Below are 24939 nucleotides of genomic sequence, written 5' to 3'. Positions count from 1 at the left end.
TAACAACGCAACCGTGTGTAAGGCTTCCGCGTCAACTACAACGCCGGAAATGACAAATTTGCGTCAACGGACGTACTTTTCACGCCAAAAATTTCTGGCGCCAAGAATGACGCAATAAAGTCTAGCATTTGGCGCACCCGCGGGCCTAATGCTGCCCGCAATTTGTAAGAAAAAAGTAGTCAATTTGAAAAAAAGACTAAACCCCAGGTAAGAAAAAAATATTTCTTAATATGTTTATTTCCCAAATATGAAACTGACAGTCTGCACAAGGAAATACATGAACCTGACTCATGGCAAATATAAGTGCAATACATATATTTAGAACTTTATATAAATGCATAAAGTGACAGACCATAGCTGGGGTGTCTTAAGTAATAAAAAACATACTTACCAAAAAAGACTGCCCATCCACATATAGTAGATAGCCAAACCACTACTGAAACAGTTATCAGTAGAGGTAATGGTATATGAGAGTATAATCGTCCATCTGAAAAGGCAGGTAGGAGATTAATCTCTCTGACCGATAACAGAGAACCTATTAAATAGATCCCCGTGAGGAAAATCATTGCATTCAATAGGTGATACTCTCTTCACATCCCTCTGACATTCGCTGTACTCAGAGGAATCGGGCTTCAAAAAAGCTGAGAAGCGCATGTCAACGTAGAAATCTTAGCACAAACTTACTTCACCACCTCCATAGGAGGCAATGTTTGTAAAACTAAATTGTGGGTGTGGTGAGGGGTGTATTTATAGGCATTTTGAGGTTTGGGAAACGTTGTCCCTCCTGGTAGGATTGTATATCCCATACGTCACTAGCTCACGGACTCTTGCCAATTACATGAAAGAAAATAATTGTAATGCTTCAACAAAGTAATAGTATGCAAGAGCAAATATATGACAACTTTGTAGAGTTATAACACGTAGGTTTGTGGCTTTTAGCCCGATATGGAACTGTAGAATGTGCCTTTACCTTCAAAGGCATTTTTTATTATCAACTAAAAGGATCACGAACTATATCAAAGAGGACAAAGAAGCATTTCAATTAGGTGTCTTAATGTAACCACAAAAATGGACAACGACCGACCAGTTGTTCTGACATCTATATTAACTTGCAAAAAAATAATGTGACAACTCTACTCACATCCGGTAACTGTTTTAGACAGTAAAAGCAGAGCATCCATCGCTAAAAACACTAATAGCCACTGAAAGAGCCAACAGGAGTTTGTCAAACTTGGCCCAAAAAGTCAATGACATCCTATGCATTACTTTAAAGGGGTAATGCAGAAAAACCTGAAGAGCTAAATTTAAATCCCAAAGAGGAAAATTCTTTTCAAAAGCTTGAAAAGATGTCTAAAACATCAAGATGGAAAGCGATCTTCCCCTGAAAGCGGAACATAAATCATTCATTTTACAACACAATAAAAAAATAGGACTACTTGGAATAAAAGAACCCAATATAAAGCACATGTTAACCTAAGGCAACAAGGGCGGCACATTTTGAGTAGTAGTTTTATGGCACAAAACCTTACTGCTCCATATACTATTACGTCCTATCCATATGGTGAAAATCATTTTCCCACCAATAATATCCTTAAAGTTTGGTTCTAATAAGAATAAAAAAGGGCTTTTCCACAACAGGAATGTCTATAGGGGTGGTATGAGAGGTATTCGCTAACTGCCAGGGGTCTTCTTTCTTCATCTGTGTAAAAAAATAAAAAAAAAAAAATACATAGCCCTGTAAAGTCTTAGACTGTATAGGTAGAGACATATCTTACAGTAGCAGAAAAAGGAAGGGGTATGTAAAGTTTATAAGACGACAGCCTCCTGAATACTTCTGTGAGGTTTCCACCAACTCCAAAATACAGTAGAAGTCTTTGGACTTAGGACTTTGTAATGCATTACTAAAATTTTGGAAATAGATCTCTAACTTGACTACAAATCAGTTATCTGTAGCCAGATACCGGTTCCTGCTTACCTGTCTGGCTGCTACCGGTATTGTACAAAATGAAATGGACAATTCTGATCCTAGGAGAGAAATAAAATATTTTGGTAACTTTGATAATGATTACGATTTGTGTCAATAACATGGTAGTGATATTCACATTGCTACACTTATACTGATCTTTTTGCTAACTGTATATTATAAAGTGTTTAGCGTATTAGGAAATTGTTACATTATAAAATTATATGTGTTTAGGAGGAAGTCAAGACTTAGGAGTGTGTGATTATGCAACACTTTATTAGTTAAAGGGATGCTGAACCTAATTTTTTCTTTCACGATTCAGATGCGTGCAATTTTAAGCAACTTTCTAATTTACTCCTATTATCAATTTTTCTTTACTTGCTATCTTTATTTGAAAAAGCAGAAATGTAAGGTTAGGAGCTGACCCATTTTTGGTTCAGCCCCTGGGTAATGGCTTGCTGATTGGTGGCACAATACATACATGATGCTGAATTGACATTGTTTGACCTAGTAGTATGATCAGGAGGGGGTCTTAGGTTACCAAGCAGCCTTCATGTACACATCAACTGCCTATTCCCAAAACCACCTAACCAGAGTTCACCCCAGTGTCACCATCAGTTCTACTACTTCTAGTTCTGCCCCTCTCCCGATTTCCTCCATATTTTATAGCAGTAGCTGGGTGGTTTTATCAGAACCAGAAAATTGTCTCCCAGCAGCAGCAGGACAGGCGTTGAAGTAGTAGAAGTAGATAATCCCATTGTGCAAAGCAGTTAGGAAGAAGAGGGAATTATTGAATAGATTTGCCCAGTATCTGGTTTGGCCAATGAGGATATATTATTCAGACTTCTAACTGTCTTCTATAGCCTTCCGTTACTCTGGACCAGAGTAATGAAGTAATGAGTAGTGAAGGAGGATATCCTACTACAGAGTCTGCATTGAGGGTTTTAGACCAGCAGTATCTATTTACATTGATTATTTCTATTGCCACCATCATTTCCAGTTGTAGAGCAACCAGTAAGTGCATCAGTGTCAATCACTACCCATGTTGTCAGTTGCCATCTCCACTAGTAGTGGAGTAATGTAAGCAAGACTTATGAATGTAGGCTCTTATTGCAGCATAACCATTTTGTAAGAGAAGATCATCACCCACTCTAAAATAAGGCAGCAATGCTGAATTAACTCCTTTAGAAATTAAGTGCTGGGCCACTTATTTAACAGAAATTTCCATATTGCTTGCTGAATTGGGCATGCTGAACAGGAAGCTTGATCCATTCAACTCTGCCTAATGGGCTCCCGATCCCAAATATTGACAGGAAGCCATAGCATGGAGCAGTGTTTCTCAGGTCTTCAACAACCAAGGGCCTCATGTACACCCACAGGCCAGGTTTTTGTTATAGCTGAACTAGAGCACATGTGAAATAATCAGATGATCAGTAACCATGATTACTAATCTGCTGTAGCCCATCAGCTGTGTATTACACCCGTGCTCTAGTTCAGCTATAATGAAAACCTGGCCTATTAGGGATACTTTGAGACCATGGTTGCTGCTCCAATGTTCCACCATCTCCAAAGTCAGTTTTCACCTAGTAGTGATGTTGTCTTGTTTAAGAAGCCCTTCCTTCTCCTGTTCCTGCCTAAGAAGGTTACTATTTTTAACACTGCTGTGGAAGTAGCCTGCAATACTTCTACACTGCAGCGTTATTTCTTGTGTTTAACTGAAATGCAGTTTTGTAAAAGCAGACCAAGGAATAAGCATTTACTTGCTAGAACTGAAGCATCCAAATGTAAGTTTGGATTACAAACACTGGGAAGATAATGTTTGGCTTTAATGGTTTAGATTTAACTGGAATTCAACGTTTTGGCATGTCTTTTTGCCTTTGCCTACCTTGAAGGTTTATGTATATGGTTGGTACACTAAAATCTAGAGGATGGCCTACTTCAGAAATGCTGCTGCTCTTCCTCTGGGGTGGTCATCAATCAATGACAAATCATTAGGGAACAGCTAGGCACAGTGTGCAACAGAGTTTTGGAACATCTCTTTGTTTGCTTTGTCTTGGATTCTTCTATTTGTTTTAAGTCATACCTATGTTGTAGAGGCAGGAGTTCATGAAGACAGTATCAGGCTGGAGGTTGGCCTGGAAGTCATAAAAGGTGTTTTGCCAAAAAGTGAAGTACACACATTGTTAGTAAAAAGAAACGTGCAAGACCGTGGTCGCAACAGTAACTGATGCAAATTCCACCATTTGTGCATCTCCCCGAAGTTCCCTCCCTTCACCAAAAGCATTGTGAATCTATTGCTTCTGTTTACGTTGGGTTTCTGAGAGATACTGCTTATGCTCACATCAAAATAATTTCACAAGGATTTTGTAAACAGATCTCTGAATTGAGTTTACAAGAAAAACTTCAAAAGAGTTTAACGGAGCAGGTGTGGAATGTGAAAACTTTATTACATTTCACCCATATTATTTCACTCCACTTGCCCCTTTCCTTAGAGGTGAATTTATAGGGTTGGTGTACTATAATCCAGAGGCCTACTTCAGTAACTCTGCCGCCCTTGCCCTTCCATGCTCTGTGGTTGTCATCAGTCAATACCAAATCCTTAAAGACCTGCTAGCTGCTCTTTTCAAGGAACTCTCTAGGCACATGTTTGTTCACCTTCCTGAGAGGTGTATTTTTGGTATTTGTGTTCTATAATCTGAGGCTTACTTCAGTTACCCTGCTGCCACTTAGGTAACTCTGCCTCTCCTGAACTAGCCCTTCCTGCTTTGTGGTAGTCAAATAAAAATCATAACAAACTGTTGGCCACTGTGTGCAAGGGACTCTAAGCATGTGTTTGTCCTCCTCCATTTGAGGTGTATTTTTGAAGTTTGTGTACCAGAGGCCAACCTAGTTCAGTAACTCTGCGGTCTGCTCCTGCCCTTCCTGTTTTGTGGTGCACATCCTCCTTAGGGAACTGCTGGCCGCTGTGTCCAAGAGACTCTAGGCATGCATTTGTCCTCTTCCTTCACTGGAGGTGTATTTATGAAGTTTATGTATTGTGAGGCCTACCTAGTTCAGTAACTCTGCAGCCTGCTGCTACTTCTCCTACACCTGCCCTTCCTGCTCTGTGGTGGTTAACATCAGTTAAATGATTTCCTTCTCCACTTACTACAAACCTGTTATGTTGACAGTGTGTAAGAATCTGAGGTATGGGGGTACTTTAGTATGAGGGATCTTAAAGAGAATGAGAGAGATGAAAAAAATAAGATTGTACAGCAAGGTTGTAGTGGTGGGAAGTGAATGATTAACAGTGGGGGAAGAAAATGGGGTGTTAAGCAAAAATTCAGTTTGTCTGAAAGACCCATGTATAAGTCTATTAGAAAGTGATAGAAAGGTATTAGCCTAGAGTAGCAGAAAATATACTATACACATTAATCCTATGGTCAGCACGGCATAAAAACTAGTGGTGTTGGCTTTGTCTGTATGTTACATTCTGATAGGTTCTTTCAGGAAGAAAAAGAGAAAGATAAATATATGTTTTAAAGCTTACTGCAGAAGTGCATTACAAATGGACGTTGAATGTGCTTTATACATATGGACGTTAATACCAAGAACCTGATTAGGATATCAAGTTATAATGAGATGACATATTGTCAAATTAAATCATTACAGTTGCTATTAACGGCAATAATTTCATTTGACAATATATCATTTCACTATAACTTGAAGTGCCAGGAACTCTTGTAACAACATAATTTTGTAAGAACTTATCTGATAAGTTCATTTCTTTCATAGTGGCAAGAGTCCATGAGCTAATGACGTATGGGATATACATTCCTACCAGGAGGGGGCAAAGTCTTCTAAACCTCAAAATGCCTGTAAAATACACCTCCCACCACACTCATACCTTAGTTTAACATATAGCCAAGTAGTGAGGTGTAAAAAGGAGTAAAAAAGCATACAAAAAGAGGAACCGGAAAAAACAAAGTGCTTTTATACAAAAAAAAAAAAAATCAGCTTTATCTTGATGGAAAATCAGATAAGGAGACTTACAAGAGAGCTGACAACTCTGAAACTCTTCTAGCAGAAGAGATAGCCAAAAGAAATAACACTTTCCAAGAAAGTAGTTTAATATCCAAAGAATGCATTGGCTCAAGAGGAGGAGCCTGCAAAATCCTTAAAACCAAATTGAGACTCCTGGTTTGATACGAACCAAAGCCTGAACAAAACAGTGAATATCAGGAAGTTTAGCAATATTTCTATGAAATAAGACAGAAAGAGCAGATATTTGCCCCTTTAAAGTATTTGCAAACAAACCCTTATCCAAACCATCCTGAAGAAACTAACATCCTAGGAATTCTAAAAGAATGCCAGGAAAAATTATGAGAGGAGCACCATGAAATATAGGTTTTCCAAACCCGATAATAAATCTTCCTCGAAACAGGCTTACGAGCCTGTAACATAGTGTTAGTCATAAAAGTTTCTCTGACTCAGTGATTAAGAACTAAGCGTTAAATTTCCATACCTTCAAATTTAGAGATCCTGATGGAAAAACGACCCTTGAGACAGAAGGTCTGGCTTTAAAGGAAGTGGCCAAGGTTGGCAACTGGACATCCAGGCAAAAGCCGCATACCAAAACCTGTGAAGCCATGCTGGTGCTACCAGAAACACATGAGATTGTTCCATTATGATCTTGGAGATCACCCTTGGAAGAACTAGAGGCGGGAAAATTTAAGCAGGTTGGTAAAAACCAAGGAACTGCTAAAGCATTCACCATCTCCGCCTGAGGATACTTGGATCTGGAAAGATATCTGGGAAGTTTGTTATTCAAACCGGAGGCCATCAGATCTATTTCTGGAAGACCTCACATCTGCACAATCTGATGAAACACATCTGGATGGAGAGACCACTCCCCCGGATGCAAAGTCTGACGACTGAGATAATCCGCTTCCCAATTGTCTACACCTGGAATATGAATCACAGAAATTAGACAAGAGTTGAACTCCACCCAAGAAAGTATCTGAGATATTTCTTTCATTGCTAAAGAGCTGCAAGTCGCTCTCTGATGATTGACATATGCCGCTGTTGTGATATTGTCTGACTGAAAACAAAACAAATGAAAAGTTCTCTGTTTAATAGAGGCCAAGCCTGAAGAGCTCTGAAGATAGCACGAAGTTCTAAAATATTGATTGGTAACCTCACCTCTTGAGGGTTCCAAACCTCTTGTTCTGTCAGAGACCCCCAGACAGCTCCCCAACCTGTAAGACTTGCATCCATTGAGATCACAGTCCAGGAATGATGAACAAAAAGGCCCCTTGAACAATACGGTGATGGTCCACCACCAAGACAGAGAGAGTTGAATGCCCACTATTCTATTTAAGTATATCAGTTGTGATATCCGAGTATAATCCCTGCACCAATAATTCAGCATGCATAGCTGCAGAGATCTCATATGAAAACAAGTAAAGGGGGATCATGACCGATGCTGCAGTCATAAGACCTAAAACTTCCATGCACAAGCCACTGAAGGGAATGATCGAGACTGAAGGTTTAGTCAAACTAAAACCAATTTAATTTGCCTCTTGTCTGTTAAATACAGAGTCACGGACGCTGAATCTATCTGGAAACCTAAAAAGGTGGCCCTTGTTTGAGGAATCAAGAAACTCTTTTGTAAATTGATCCTCCAACCATGCCTTTGAAGAAACCACACTAGTTGTTTCTTGTGAGATTTTGATAAAAATGAAAAGACTGAGCTAGTACCAAGATATCGTCCAAATAAGGAAACACTGTAATACCCTGCTCTCCGATTACAGATAGAAGGGCACAGAGAACCTTCGAAAAGATTCTTGGAGTGGTCGCTAGGCCAAATGGAAGAGCGACAAATTGGTAATGCTTGTCTAGAAAAGAGAATCTCAGAAACCGATAGTGGTTTGGATGAATTGGAATATGAAGATAAGCATCCTGTAAGTCTATTGTTGACATAAAATGCCCTTGCTGAACCAAAAGGCAGAATAGTCCTTATACTCACCATCTTAAGAGTTGGGACTCTTACAAAACTTCATATCCAGAACTTTTTCTGAAAGAATTCTTTCTTTGGGACAATGAATAGATTTGAATAGAACCCCAAACCCTGTTCCTGGAGAGGAAATGGTACAATCACCCCTGAAAGTTCTAGATCTGAAACACATTTTAGAAAAGCTTGAGCCTTCATAGGATTTGTTGGAAAATGAGAAAGAAAGAATCGTTCCACGGGAGGTCTTATCCTGAAACCTATTAGATACCCTTGACACACAATATTCTGAATCCACTGATTCTGAACAGAACTTGTCCAAATTTCCTGAAATAATTTCAATCTGCCCCCCACCAGCTGAACTGGATTGATGGCCGTACCTTCATACAGTTTTGGGGGCTGGATTTGCTTTTTTATAAGGCTTGGTCTTATTCCAATTTGAAGATGGTCTCCAATTGGAACCAGAGGCCTTAGGGGAAGGAATATGTTTTTGTTCTTTATTCTGACGAAAGGAACGAAAATGATTAGGAGTCTTAAATTTACCCTTAGACTTTTATCTTGGGGTAAAAAAAACTCCCTTCCCCCCAGTGATAGTGGAAATAATAGAATCCAATTGAAAACCAAATAAATTCTTACCCTGGAAAGATAGAGATAGTAATCTAGATTTAGACACCATGTCAGCATTCCAATATTTAAGCCATAAAGCTCTTCTAGCTAAAATAGCTAAAGACATAGATTTAACATCGATCTTAATAATGTCAAATATAGCATCACAAATGAAATGATTAGCATGTTTAAGCAGAAGAACAATGCTAGACAAATCAGAATCTTCTACCCGACGAGCTAAACTGTCCAACCAAAAAGTGGAAGCAGCAGCCACATCAGCCATAGAAATAGCAGGTCTAAGTATATTACCAGAATGTAAATAAGCTTTTCTGAGATAAGATTCAATCTTCCTGTCTAAAGGATCCTTAAAAGAAGTACTATCTTCCATAGGAATAGTAGTACGTTTGGCAAAAGTGAAAATAGCCCCATCAACTTTAGGGACTTTTTCCAAAAAATCTAAATTAGCCACAGGTAAAGGATACGACTTCTTAAACCTAGAAGGATTAAAAGAAGAATCAGGCTTAGACCATTCCTTAGTAATCATATCAGCATCTGGAATAGGAAAAACTTGAGGAGCAACCATTGGAGGTTTAAAAACAGAATTTAAATTGTTACTGGCTTTGTTATCAAGAGGACTAGACACTTCAATACCCAATTGAGATCCTCATCAGCAGAGGATACTTCAGTATGTTGCCGGTCAATACAAATTTCATCAGAATTATGAGAAGTTTTAAAAGACCTTTTACGTTTATTTAAAGGCAGAATAGCAGACATAGCCTTTTCTATAGCTGCAACAATATAATTATTTACATCTGCAGGAATAGCAGGTACATTAGATGTTGAAGGAACAACAGACGATGTATTTGTACTAATAGAAACATTATCAGCATTCAACAGCTTGTCATGACAAATGCCACATAATTGAGCTTAAAGGATTACTTTCTGTTATAATTTTTAAGCTAAACAACTAACATATTAAAGTTAATAAACATTAATTAAAACCTACTGACCTATATTTTCTCCAAAACGAAGTTTCATAACGTTCTAAAAGTTATATATTTTATTCGCCGATGGTGTCACGTTATCCTGCCCACTATTTTCAGCACTGCATGTTCAAAATACTAAAACCAATAACTTTGTGTTTAAAGCGCCATTTTGAAACCTAGGTTTTGTAAACGGATTGGTACAGAGCAAAGGATACCCACGGAGTGGGTTTGGAAAACAATTAAATTTGCAGACAAGATTTCTGATATACGGTAGAGATATGTTAATGAAATGCTATTGATAAAAAGCGTATTTGGGGTAGTTAGTTAGTAACAGGCATAGAAAATATTTTCTTACAGTGGCCCTTTAAGAAATAACATCAGCTAATTTACAACAGACACACTTAGCTTTGGTAGAACTGTGTTTCTACAGCAACATCAGAGACAGGATCAGACTGAGACATCTTGCAAAATGTAAAAAAACAAAACAAAACATTTAAACAAAATATCCAATTTCCTCATATAGCAGTTTCAGGAATGGGAAAAAATGCTTATGCTAAAGTAAGATGCAACAAAATTAAGCATCATAGCTCTTAAAAATATAAAGAGAACCAGAAGCATTAAAGGAAGAGGGGTAATATACAAAAAAAACTGGCGCCAAGTATGACGCAAAAGAAAGTGAATTTTTTTTTGGCGCCAAAGTTAACACCAGGAAATTATGCAACACGCATCATAACAAGCGCAACTTCACGCCAAAAGAACTAACGTCAACAAAGATGCAGGAAATGACGAGACTTGCGTCATTATAGATGCAACTTTGCGCCCAAAAAAAATCGTGCCAAGAATGAGGCCATAAAAAACTGCATTTTGTGTCCTCGCAAGCCTAGTTTGCCCGCAAAAATTTTTGGAAAACAAAGTCAAATTGAAAGAACTGGAACCCCAGGTAAGAAAAAATTAAAATAATCTTCCCAAACTGAAACGGATAGTCTGCAAAAAAAGGGAAATATACATAGACCTGACTCATGGCACATATAAGCAAACACATATATTTAAAACTTTACAATATAATATAAACTGCCAAACATAGCTGAGAGTGTCTTTAAAAATTATACATACTTACCAGAAGACACCCATCCACATATAGCAGACAGTCAAACCAGTACTCAAAAATATCAGCAGAGGTAATGGTATAGGAGTATAACGTCGATCTAAAAAGGGAGGCAGGGAATGAATCCATGCGACCGATTACAGAGAGCCCTTGAATAGATTTCCCATGGGTGAAACCATAAAATCAATAGGCAATACTCCCGTCACATCCCTCTGACAAACACTGAAAGGAATTGGGCTTCAGAATGCTTTGAAGCACCCATCACATAAGAAATCAAGCACAACTTACTTCACCGTCTCCATAGGAGGCAAAGTTTGTAAAACTAAGGTATGAGTGTGGTGGGAGGTTTATTTATAGGCTTTTTGAGGTTTGGGAAACTTTGCCCCCTCCTGGTAGGAATGTATATCCCATATGTCACTAGCTCATGGACTCTTGCCAATTACATGAAAGAAATATTAAACACAGAATATTTCTGTATTTTTTGTATATCAAATAACTTTACAAACATTTGTATTAGGAAAAAAAATAATTAGTTCAAAACATAAAACAGGAAATGTCCACATTCTACTACCATTTAGTTAACCTGTAGAAACAGTACAAATTTGAGGAACAAACTTTAGTATAAATGTCCATCTATCCTGCTTTTATTTCTTTATGGTTTTGTTCGGGAGATGCCCTCACCTGCTTGTTGTTGACACGTTGTCCTCATTGTTTTGATCATTGTCACGGTCTGGGTTCTTCAGAAGACGAACGTATTTCTGGAAGATATCTGGTGGTGCACGAACACCATAGAAGATCTGGTTGCCATCCCTCACTTTCTAAAGGGATTAAACTTATAGTTAGTCAGCTTCAGAGCAGCAACTCACTACCGGGAGCTAGCTGATCATTCAGTACCTATATAGTTACAAATATATTGTGATGTATCAATACCAGTATCCTAAACTTCTGATATTTGTTAAAAATATTGTTAGTAACAATTAAAAACATTGGTGATCTCCAGTCAGCCCCCTACAATAACCAAAACATAGTACTTTTCTATATTATATATCCATAAATGAAGGTATATAAATCCATATGAAAAAAAAAAAAGACCTAGAAATGTAAATATAACCTGATAGCTCTGCACCACATAAATACAGTACATGCTGTTTTATTCACTGTACTGTGGTACTGACCTTTATCTTGAAGCGTTTCTGCTCCAGCGCAGACAGATACAGCCGCCTCTTCCCTTCTTCCTTACTGTCCAGAGAGCTGTTCTTACTGACCAAAATAAAATCCTAACCAGAAAAGGAACAGAGATACAATTCTGTTGTGGTCAACAAAGTATGGAGCAATTATCACAGTTGTAAGAGAGATTGTGATGTGAATGACATCCAGTACAATGCAGTGTTTTTTAACCAACAATGTACAATAAACATCTGAGCACAACTACAGTAGAAGGATTACTTCGCACTTTTTCCTCCTCTGCCTATTTTAACCCTTTACGGGTACTGGTTGATGAAGCTCAACATCTTTATAATAGTATAGGTATTCTCACACCCTGTACATTAAAAAATGTACAAGTACAAACTTTCTTTCAATTTTTGTACTAATCCAGACTGATTAGTACTAAAAATGAAAGTTTGTACTTGTACATTTTTTAATGTCCACATGATGGCAATAGAATTCAGCTAGTGATTGATTGGTGAAAGCTGCACATGTATAAAAGAGACAAACCTGTACATGACTAAGGGCCTATTGCAGGCTTGAAATGTTGTTTGTATGCTTGTACTCATGGACCCTGCATAAGAAATAAGTCATTTTTAAAGAATTGGTGGCTGGAAACGGTGTGTATTTTGAAGTGCAGTAGAGACCTGGCTAGTCTCCTTCTGTGCCCCATCCTCCAGACTCTGCTATATTCCTATCTTGGATTTCATTCATGTACAATACTGTATCATACACAATACTGTGAGACTGCAGGTAACATCAGTGATCTGTATCATACACAATACTGTGAGACTGCAGGTAACATCAGTGATCTGTATCATACACAATATTGTCAGACTGCAGGTAACATCAGTGATCTGTATCATACACAATACTGTGAGACTGCAGGTAACATCAGTAATCTGTATCATACACAATACTATCAGACTGCAGGTAACATCAGTGATCTGTATCATACACAATACTATGAGACTGCAGGTAACATCACTAATCTGTATCATACACAATACTGTCAGACTGCATGTAACATCAGTAATCTGTATCATACACAATACTGTCAGACTGCAGGTAACATCAGTAATCTGTATCATACACAATACTATCAGACTGCAGGTAACATCAGTGATCTGTATCATACACAATACTGTCAGACTGCAGGTAACATCAGTGATCTGTATCATACACAATACTGTCAGACTGCAGGTAACATCAGTGATCTGTATCATACACAATACTGTCAGACTGCAGGTAACATCAGTGATCTGTATCATACACAATACTGTCAGACTGCAGGTAACATCAGTGATCTGTATCATACACAATACTATGAGACTGCAGGTAACATCAGTGATCTGTATCATACACAATACTGTCAGACTGCAGGTAACATCAGTGATCTGTATCATACACAATACTATGAGACTGCAGGTAACATCAGTGATCTGTATCATACACAATACTATCAGACTGCATGTAACATCAGTAATCTGTATCATATACAATACGATCAGACTGCAGGTAACATCAGTGATCTGTATCATATACAATACGATCAGACTGCAGGTAACATCAGTGATCTGTATCATACACAATACTGTCAGACTGCAGGTAACATCAGTAATCTGTATCATACACAATACTATCAGACTGCAGGTAACATCAGTAATCTGTATCATACACAATACTGTCAGACTGCAGGTAACATCAGTGATCTGTATCATACACAATACTGTCAGACTGCAGGTAACATCAGTGATCTGTATCATACACAATACTGTCAGACTGCAGGTAACATCAGTAATCTGTATCATACACAATACTGTCAGACTGCAGGTAACATCAGTGATCTGTATCATACACAATACTGTCAGACTGCAGGTAACATCAGTAATCTGTATCATACACAATACTATCAGACTGCAGGTAACATCAGTGATCTGTATCATACACAATATTGTCAGACTGCAGGTAACATCAGTGATCTGTATCATACACAATACTGTCAGACTGCAGGTAACATCAGTGATCTGTATCATACACAATACTGTCAGACTGCAGGTAACATCAGTGATCTGTATCATACACAATACTGTCAGACTGCAGGTAACATCAGTGATCTGTATCATACACAATACTGTCAGACTGCAGGTAACATCAGTAATCTGTATCATACACAATACTGTCAGACTGCAGGTAACATCACTAATCTGTATCATACACAATACTATCAGACTGCAGGTAACATCACTGATCTGTATCATACACAATACTGTCAGACTGCAAGTAACATCACGGATCTGTATCATACACAATACTATCAGACTGCAGGTAACAGCAGTGATCTGTATCATACACAATACTGTCAGACTGCAGGTAACATCAGTGATCTGTATCATACACAATACTGTCAGACTGCAGGTAACATCAGTGATCTGTATCATACACAATACTGTCAGACTGCAGGTAACATCACTGATCTGTATCATACACAATACTGTCAGACTGCAGGTAACATCACTGATCTGTATCATACACAATACTATCAGACTGCAGGTAACAGCAGTGATCTGTATCATACACAATACTGTATCATACACAATACTGTCAGACTGCAGGTAACATCAGTGATCTGTATCATACACAATACTGTCAGACTGCAGGTAACATCAGTGATCTGTATCATACACAATACTGTCAGACTGCAGGTAACATCAGTGATCTGTATCATACACAATACTGTCAGACTGCAGGTAACATCAGTGATCTGTATCATACACAATACTGTCAGACTGCAGGTAACATCAGTGATCTGTATCATACACAATACTGTCAGACTGCAGGTAACATCAGTGATCTGTATCATACACAATACTGTCAGACTGCAGGTAACATCAGTGATCTGTATCATACACAATACTGTCAGACTGCAGGTAACATCAGTGATCTGTATCATACACAATACTGTCAGACTGCAGGTAACATCAGTGATCTGTATCATACACAATACTGTCAGACTGCAGGTAACATCAGTGATCTGTATCATACACAATACTGTCAGACTGCAGGTAACATCAGTAATCTGTATCATACACAATACTATCAGACTGCAGGTAACATCAGTGATCTGTGAATGTGCAGCATTTCTGTCACTGAATGCAGGAACCTGCATACTGTCAGACTGCAGGTAACATCAGTGATCTGTATCATACACAATACTGTCAGACTGCAGGTAACATCAGTGATCTGTATCATACACAATACTGTCAGACTGCAGGTAACATCAGTGATCTGTATCATACACAATACTGTCAGACTGCAGGTAACAGCAGTGATCTGTATCATACACAATACTGTCAGACTGCAGGTAACATCAGTGATCTGTATCATACACAATACTGTCAGACTGCAGGTAACATCAGTGATCTGTATCATACACAATACTGTCAGACTGCAGGTAACATCAGTAATCTGTATCATACACAATACTGTCAGACTGCAGGTAACATCAGTAATCTGTATCATACACAATACTGTCAGACTGCAGGTAACATCACTAATCTGTATCATACACAATACTATCAGACTGCAGGTAACATCACTGATCTGTATCATACACAATACTGTCAGACTGCAAGTAACATCACGGATCTGTATCATACACAATACTATCAGACTGCAGGTAACAGCAGTGATCTGTATCATACACAATACTGTCAGACTGCAGGTAACATCAGTGATCTGTATCATACACAATACTGTCAGACTGCAGGTAACATCAGTGATCTGTATCATACACAATACTGTCAGACTGCAGGTAACATCACTGATCTGTATCATACACAATACTGTCAGACTGCAGGTAACATCACTGATCTGTATCATACACAATACTGTCAGACTGCAGGTAACATCACTGATCTGTATCATACACAATACTATCAGACTGCAGGTAACAGCAGTGATCTGTATCATACACAATACTGTATCATACACAATACTGTCAGACTGCAGGTAACATCAGTGATCTGTATCATACACAATACTGTCAGACTGCAGGTAACATCACTGATCTGTATCATACACAATACTATCAGACTGCAGGTAACAGCAGTGATCTGTATCATACACAATACTGTATCATACACAATACTGTCAGACTGCAGGTAACATCAGTGATCTGTATCATACACAATACTGTCAGACTGCAGGTAACATCAGTGATCTGTATCATACACAATACTGTCAGACTGCAGGTAACATCAGTGATCTGTATCATACACAATACTGTCAGACTGCAGGTAACATCAGTGATCTGTATCATACACAATACTATCAGACTGCAGGTAACATCAGTGATCTGTATCATACACAATATTGTCAGACTGCAGGTAACATTAGTGATCTGTATCATACACAATACTGTCAGACTGCAGGTAACATCAGTGATCTGTATCATACACAATACTGTCAGACTGCAGGTAACATCAGTGATCTGTATCATACACAATACTGTCAGACTGCAGGTAACATCAGTAATCTGTATCATACACAATACTGTCAGACTGCAGGTAACATCACTAATCTGTATCATACACAATACTATCAGACTGCAGGTAACATCACTGTTCTGTATCATACACAATACTGTCAGACTGCAAGTAACATCACGGATCTGTATCATACACAATACTGTCAGACTGCAGGTAACATCAGTGATCTGTATCATACACAATACTGTCAGACTGCAGGTAACATCAGTGATCTGTATCATACACAATACTGTCAGACTGCAGGTAACATCACTGATCTGTATCATACACAATACTGTCAGACTGCAGGTAACATCACTGATCTGTATCATACACAATACTATCAGACTGCAGGTAACAGCAGTGATCTGTATCATACACAATACTGTATCATACACAATACTGTCAGACTGCAGGTAACATCAGTGATCTGTATCATACACAATACTGTCAGACTGCAGGTAACATCAGTGATCTGTATCATACACAATACTATCAGACTGCAGGTAACATCAGTGATCTGTATCATACACAATACTGTCAGACTGCAGGTAACATCAGTGATCTGTATCATACACAATACTGTCAGACTGCAGGTAACATCAGTGATCTGTATCATACACAATACTGTCAGACTGCAGGTAACATCAGTGATCTGTATCATACACAATACTGTCAGACTGCAGGTAACATCAGTAATCTGTATCATACACAATACTATCAGACTGCAGGTAACATCAGTGATCTGTATCATACACAATACTGTCAGACTGCAGGTAACATCAGTGATCTGTATCATACACAATACTGTCAGACTGCAGGTAACATCACTGATCTGTATCATACACAATACTGTCAGACTGCAGGTAACAGCAGTGATCTGTATCATACACAATACTGTCAGACTGCAGGTAACATCACTGATCTGTGAATGTGCAGCATTTCTGTCACTGAATGCAGGAACCTAAATTTCAAGGTGTGAAGATGGGGAACTTCACCAGCCGCTACCTGTAAAGAGTTAAAATAAGACATTGGGGCCCATTTATCAAACTCCGGATGGAGCTTGAGGGCCCGTGTTTCTGGCGAGCCTGCAGACTCGCCAGAAACACCAGTTATGAAGCAGCGGTCTAAAGTCTGTTGCTCTATAACCTGTCCGCCTGCTCTGAGCAGGCAGACATCGCCGCAATTCAACCCGATCGAGTACGATCGGGTTGATTGACACCCCCCTGCTGGCGGCCGATTGGCTGCAAATCTGCAGGGGGCGGCGTTGCACCAGCAGCTCACAAGAGCTGCTGGTGCAATGCTGAATACGGAAAGCGTATTGCTCTCCGTATTCAGCGAGGTCTGTCAGAGCTGATCCGCACTGTCGGATCAGGTCCAGCAGACCTTTGTTAAATAGGGCCATTGTCCTTGAAGAGCGATGCAGGAACAAGACCAAAAACAAAGGCACACTATAGCTGACACACATGATTACAGTAAACTGGTAATAAAAAGGCACACTGTAGCTGCACACACAGGGATTACAGTAAACTAGTAATAAAAAGGCACACTGTAGCTGCACACACAGGGATTACAGTAAACTAGTAATAAAAAGGCACACTGTAGCTGCACACACAGGGATTACAGTAAACTAGTAATACAAAGGCACACTGTAGCTGCACACACAGGGATTACAGTAAACTAGTAATACAAAGGCACACTGTAGCTGCACACACAGGGATTACAGTAAACTAGTAATAAAAAGGCACACTGTAGCTGCACACACAGGGATTACAGTAAACTAGTAATAAAAAGGCACACTGTAGCTGCACACACAGGGATTACAGTAAACTAGTAATAAAAAGGCACACTGTAGCTGCACACACAGGGATTACAGTAAACTAGTAATAAAAAGGCACACTGTAGCTGCACACACAGGGATTACAGTAAACTAGTAATAAAAAGGCACACTGTAGCTGCACACACAGGGATTACAGTAAACTAGTAATAAAAAGGCACACTGTAGCTGCACACACAGGGATTACAGTAAACTAGTAATAAAAAGGCACACTGTAGCTGCACACACAGGGATTACAGTAAACTGGTAATAAAAAGGCACACTGTAGCTGCACACTCAGTGATTACTGTAAACTAGTAATAAAAATTATTATTAAGAATTAGTGAAGAAAAATATAAGACCATCTAAGGAAGTACGCTTCATTACACAATATAATAATAATCATCACAAAATTAGAAACATTCTCAGCAAATATTGGCACATTTTAACAGGGGATCCCCTATTGAAAGAGAATATAGGTGTTTCTCCCAATTGCACTTTTAGAAGAGCGCCAACTCTGAAAAGTAAACTTGCACCTAGTAAAATTGTAATGAAGAAATACTGCCCAAGGGAAAATAGACAGAACATCACTAGGAATGCAATCAGAAGTAAACAGATAGGCAAACCAGGTTTTTTTAAGTGTAGTCGTCCCAATTGTGGACTTTGTGCATTTACAAATGACAAAAGAACTGAATACACTTCTTTTGTAACCAAAGAAATATTCCACATTACTAACCATTTTACTTGTGACTCCTCATTTGTGGTGTACATGCTGGAATGCATTTGTGGGGTCCAGTATGTAGGTAGGACCTCCAGACCCCTCAAAAAAAGATGGGGTGAACATAAGAGAAATATAGATAAAAAATATAAAAAATCATAGTGTCCCTAGGCATGTTGCAGAATGCCATAGAGGAGACTCCAACACTTTCAGTATTTTTCCCTTAGAGCTCATTGTTCCCAAATGGGGTAGAAATAGATTTTTGCATTTAAGACAGAGGGAGACTTATTGGATATGGAAACTCAAGACCCTGTCTCCCGGTGGCTTAAATGCAAATATCGACATGGCCGCATTCAATTGATAATGATTAATAATACACAGGTCAATGCAACCTAGTATAGTATAGTATAACATCAGTACCCATGATCCATTAGGTTGGAATCATATGTCAAAAACCTTAGATCGATACATACAGGTTATGCGTAGGGCCCATTTAGTGGGTCCATCATGTGGCATAATATAGTATTTGCTATACAGAGCAACTAGCTATAGGCCACCTATCCATCAAGAGTAACAGAGTGTCCCCCACTCCTAGATACATTCATTTATTTTATTTTATTTATTATTTTTTACACATTTTTTACATCTATTATTAATACAATATTTGTAAATCCATAATGTGTATATATATTTTTATATATATGCTTTTTAGTTCCTTATCATATATCTTGTATATATGTTTTTTATACAATGTTTTATATATGTCTATTAACACAATCGGTCCTATAGTTTACAGTTGCATATAGTTTATATGCACTTGAGGTCCATAAGACTTCTGCACCTATATAGATATAAATAGCCAATTTGAGTATCTGACAAGAAGGTCTATATCTACACCGTGTAATCAGCAAGGCATTATATAGGTACTCTAATGCGACTGATTGTTACACACTTTTTTAATGCCATATTCATTTAATCTAATCCAAATTTATTTTGGTTTTGGTTCCACTGTTACAATGTCAATTTTTAGATAAGGGAGCCAATTTTATTTGTAATTTTTAGGCAGTATTTTGAAATGTGCATCTAAGTATGTATTTCATTGTTTATAATTGCAAGATAGTATTGAGCCCATATGCGGAGGCTACATATGCAGTGTGCATAATACGTTCCATGTGTGAATGTGAATCCGGACTTAGACCCATTGTAAAATTTCACATTGAGATTAAGAATAAATCACGAATCTCCTATTTGGGATAAATGTGACACAAAAGGCTTGTTTACTTTAGGCGTGATATATAATTATTGAAAACAGCGATTCGCCAACAATAATCACACACCCATATTGGTTCCTCCAATGTGAAAGACTAGGTCCTGACACACATGCGCATTGGGAAATAGCAGACGCCGACAAACCGGCAATATAAGTTTGTGGTTTTATTAATGTCAATATACACCTGATGAAACGGTCATTCAAGACCGAGAAACGTTGTGTTATATTATAAAATAAAGTTAAGTTTTATAAGACGTTGGATCCACGAACTTTATTTGATCTAATTGTAGCAGTTGTTTTCATATATTTTGGAGTGTGCTGTTTACGGCACTATACGGTCCCAACTGCACACAAGAGCCGACCGGGTTTGGCTATCTCCAACCAAAGACTGTACCCTGAGAAAGCAGATTGCGACCGGGAGAGTAAGTTATCCGGCATCCATCCGAATACCCCATAGAACGGGCCAATAAGGACGGTAGTGGGAGTCAGCTGGACGACTCATAAAGTTCCAGAAGGCGTTTGTGACACTTCTCAAGTGTCAGGGAGCTTGTAAGTACCAGTTTTTCATGCGCATCTGAAGCTTGTCTGTATCCACTGACCGTACACTATGGTGGCGCCTTCTTTTCCATTCTATATTTCTACAGATTTTGTTCTTTTGGAACAAAAGCAAAAGTATTGAAGAAGCCGCGAGCCATCATCTGACAGAGCCTGAGGGAGCACTCTGACCCCCTAGGTCTCACCAAGTAATATTGACTTAGCGATACTAAGCTAGGACATCTGAACATTCACTTTTATATCAATACCATTGACTTTCATTTCCACATCTGTGAAAGAGTTCATTTTATATATATTTATATGGTCAATGATTTTAGCACTGTATATGTTGGCGCACTGTTCACTTATAACTATTTTTGTAGTAATAAAAAGGCACACTGTAGCTGCACACTCAGTGATTACTGTAAACTAGTAATAAAAAGGCACACTGTAGCTGCACACTCAGTGATTACTGTAAACTAGTAATAAAAAGGCACACTGTAGCTGCACACTCAGTGATTACTGTAAACTAGTAATAAAAAGGCACACTGTAGCTGTACACACAGGGATTACAGTAAACTAGTAATAAAAAGGCACACTGTAGCTGCACACTCAGTGATGACAGTAAACTGGTAATAAAAAGGCACACTGTAGCTGCACACTCAGTGATTACAGTAAACTGGTAATAAAAAGGCACACTGTAGCTGCACACTCAGTGATGACTGTAAACTGGTAATAAAAAAGGCACACTGTAGCTGTACACTCAGTGATGACTAAACTGGTAATAAAAAGGCACACTGTATCTTCACACTCTGGGATGACTGTAAACTGGTAATAAAAAGGCACACTGTAGCTGCACACACAGGGATTACAGTAAACTGGTAATAAAAAGGCACACTGTAGATGCACACACGGGGATTACAGTAAACTGGTAATAAAAAGGCACACTGTAGCTGCACACTCAGTGATGACTGTAAACTGGTAATAAAAAGGCACAATGTAGCTGCACACACAGGGATTACAGTAAACTGGTAATAAAAAGGCACACTGTAGCTGCACACACGGGGATTACAGTAAACTGGTAATAAAAAGGCACACTGTAGCTGCACACACGGGGATTACAGTAAACTGGTAATAAAAAGGCACACTGTAGCTGCACACTCAGGGATGACTGTAAACTGGTAATAAAAAGGCACACTGTAGATGCACACACAGGGATTACAGTAAACTGGTAATAAAAAGGCACACTGTAGCTGCACACTAAGTGATGACTGTAAACTGGTAATAAAAAGGCACACTAAGTGATGACTGTAAACTGGTAATAAAAAGGCACACTGTAGCTGCACACACACAAGGATTACTGTAAACTAGTAATAAAAAGGCACACTGTAGCTTCACACTCAGGGATGACTAAACTGGTAATAAAAAGGCACACTGTAGCTGTACACACAGGGATGACTGTAAATTGGTAATAAAAAGGCACAATGTAGCTGCACACACAGGGATTACAGTAAACTGGTAATAAAAAGGCACACTGTAGCTGCACACTCAGGGATTACAGTAAACTGGTAATAAAAAGGCACACTGTAGCTGCACACTCAGGGATTACAGTAAACTGGTAATAAAAAGGCACAATGTAGCTGCACACACTGTAGCTGCAAACTCAGGGATGACTGTAAACTGGTAATAAAAAGGCACACTGTAGCTGCACACTCAGGGATGACTGTAAACTGGTAATAAAAAGGCACAATGTAGCTGCACACACAGGGATTACAGTAAACTGGTAATAAAAAGGCACACTGTAGCTGCACACTCAGGGATTACAGTAAACTGGTAATAAAAAGGCACAATGTAGCTGCACACACTGTAGCTGCAAACTCAGGGATGACTGTAAACTGGTAATAAAAAGGCACTCTGTAGCTGCACACTCAGTGATTACTGTAAACTGATAATAAAAATGCACACTGTAGCTGCACACTCAGGGATTACAGTAAACTGGTAATAAAAAGGCACACTGTAGATGCACACTCAGGGATGACTGTAAACTGGTAATAAAAAGGCACAATGTAGCTGCACACACAGGGATTACAGTAAACTGGTAATAAAAAGGCACACTGTAGCTGCACACTCAGGGATTACAGTAAACTGGTAATAAAAAGGCACAATGTAGCTGCACACACTGTAGCTGCAAACTCAGGGATGACTGTAAACTGGTAATAAAAAGGCACACTGTAGCTGCACACTCAGTGATTACTGTAAACTGATAATAAAAATGCACACTGTAGCTGCACACTCAGGGATTACAGTAAACTGGTAATAAAAAGGCACACTGTAGCTGCACACTCAGGGATGACTGTAAACTGGTAATAAAAAGGCACACTGTAGCTGCACACTCCGGGATGACTGTAAACTGGTAATAAAAAGGCACACTGTAGCTGCACACTCAGTGATTACAGTAAACTGGTAATAAAAAGGCACACTGTAGCTGCACACTCAGTGATGACTGTAAACCGATAATAAAAATGCACACTGTAGCTGCACACTCAGGGATTACAGTAAACTGGTAATAAAAAGGCACACTGTAGCTGCACACTCAGGGATGACTGTAAACTGGTAATAAAAAGGCACAATGTAGCTTTACACTCAGTAACTACTGTAAACTGGTAATAAAAAGGCACACTGTAGCTTCACACTCAGTGATGACAGTAAACTGGTAATAAAAAGGCACACTGTAGCTGCACACTCCGTGATAACTGTAAACTGGTAATAAAAAGGCACACTGTAGCTGCACACTCAGGGATTACAGTAAACTGGTAATAAAAAGGCACACTGTAGCTGCACACTCAGGGATGACTGTAAACTGGTAATAAAAAGGCACAATGTAGCTTTACACTCAGTAACTACTGTAAACTGGTAATAAAAAGGCACACTGTAGCTGCACACTCAGGGATGACTGTAAAATGGTAATAAAAAGGCACACTGTAGCTGCACACTCCGGGATGACTGTAAACTAGTAATAAAAAGGCACACTGTAGCTTCACACTCAGTAACTACTGTAAACTGGTAATAAAAAGGCACACTGTAGCTGCACACTCAGTGATTACAGTAAACTGGTAATAAAAAGGCACACTGTAGCTGCACACTCAGTGATTACAGTAAACTGGTAATAAAAAGGCACACTGTAGCTGCACACTCAGTGATGACTGTAAACTGATAATAAAAATGCACACTGTAGCTGCACACTCAGGGATTACAGTAAACTGGTAATAAAAAGGCACACTGTAGCTGCACACTCAGGGATGACTGTAAACTGGTAATAAAAAGGCACAATGTAGCTTCACACTCAGTGATGACAGTAAACTGGTAATAAAAAGGCATGCTGTAGCTGCACACTCAGTGATGACTGTAAACTGGTAATAAAAAGGCACCCTGTAGCTGCACACTCAGTGATTACAGTAAACTGGTAATAAAAAGGCACACTGTAGCTGCACTCTCAGGGATGACTGTAAACTGGTAATAAAAAGGCACACTGTAGCTGCACACTCAGTGATGACTGTAAACTGGTAATAAAAAGGCACACTGTATCTTCACACTCGGGGATGACTGTAAACTGGTAATAAAAAGGCACACTGTAGCTGCACACACGGGGATTACAGTAAACTGGTAATAAAAAGGCACACTGTAGCTGCACACACAGGGATTACAGTAAACTGGTAATAAAAAGGCACACTGTAGATGCACACACGGGGATTACAGTAAACTGGTAATAAAAAGGCACACTGTAGCTGCACACTCAGTGATGACTGTAAACTGGTAATAAAAAGGCACAATGTAGCTGCACACACAGGGATTACAGTAAACTGGTAATAAAAAGGCACACTGTAGCTGCACACACGGGGATTACAGTAAACTGGTAATAAAAAGGCACACTGTAGATGCACACACGGGGATTACAGTAAACTGGTAATAAAAAGGCACACTGTAGATGCACACACGGGGATTACAGTAAACTGGTAATAAAAAGGCACACTGTAGCTGCACACACAGGGATTACAGTAAACTGGTAATAAAAAGGCACACTGTAGCTGCACACACAGGGATTACTGTAAACTGGTAATAAAAAGGCACACTGTAGCTGCACACTCAGGGATATTACAGTAAACTGGTAATAAAAAGGCACAATGTAGCTGCACACACTGTAGCTGCACACTCAGGGA

General features: G+C 38.9%; 1 protein-coding gene across 2 annotated transcripts in view; it reads right to left on the bottom strand.

Annotated features, from left to right (window-relative positions):
• Positions 1–24939, bottom strand: part of ANO9 (anoctamin 9) — a 233973-nt gene that overhangs the window by 199254 nt on the left and 9780 nt on the right. For both annotated transcript variants that reach the window (XM_053720509.1, XM_053720508.1), the window contains exons 4-6: positions 11825–11926; positions 11331–11467; positions 1976–2025 (exon numbers count right to left, since the gene is read on the bottom strand). In XM_053720509.1, the coding sequence (XP_053576484.1) occupies positions 1976–2025; positions 11331–11467; positions 11825–11926 (289 nt within the window). The remainder of the gene's footprint in view (positions 1–1975; positions 2026–11330; positions 11468–11824; positions 11927–24939) is intronic.

This window comes from Bombina bombina, chromosome 7 (genome assembly GCF_027579735.1).
Source record: "Bombina bombina isolate aBomBom1 chromosome 7, aBomBom1.pri, whole genome shotgun sequence".
Classification (NCBI taxonomy): Eukaryota; Metazoa; Chordata; class Amphibia; order Anura; family Bombinatoridae; genus Bombina; species Bombina bombina.
Note: the sequence above shows the minus strand (reverse complement) of the source record. Positions and strands in the feature narration are given on the sequence as shown.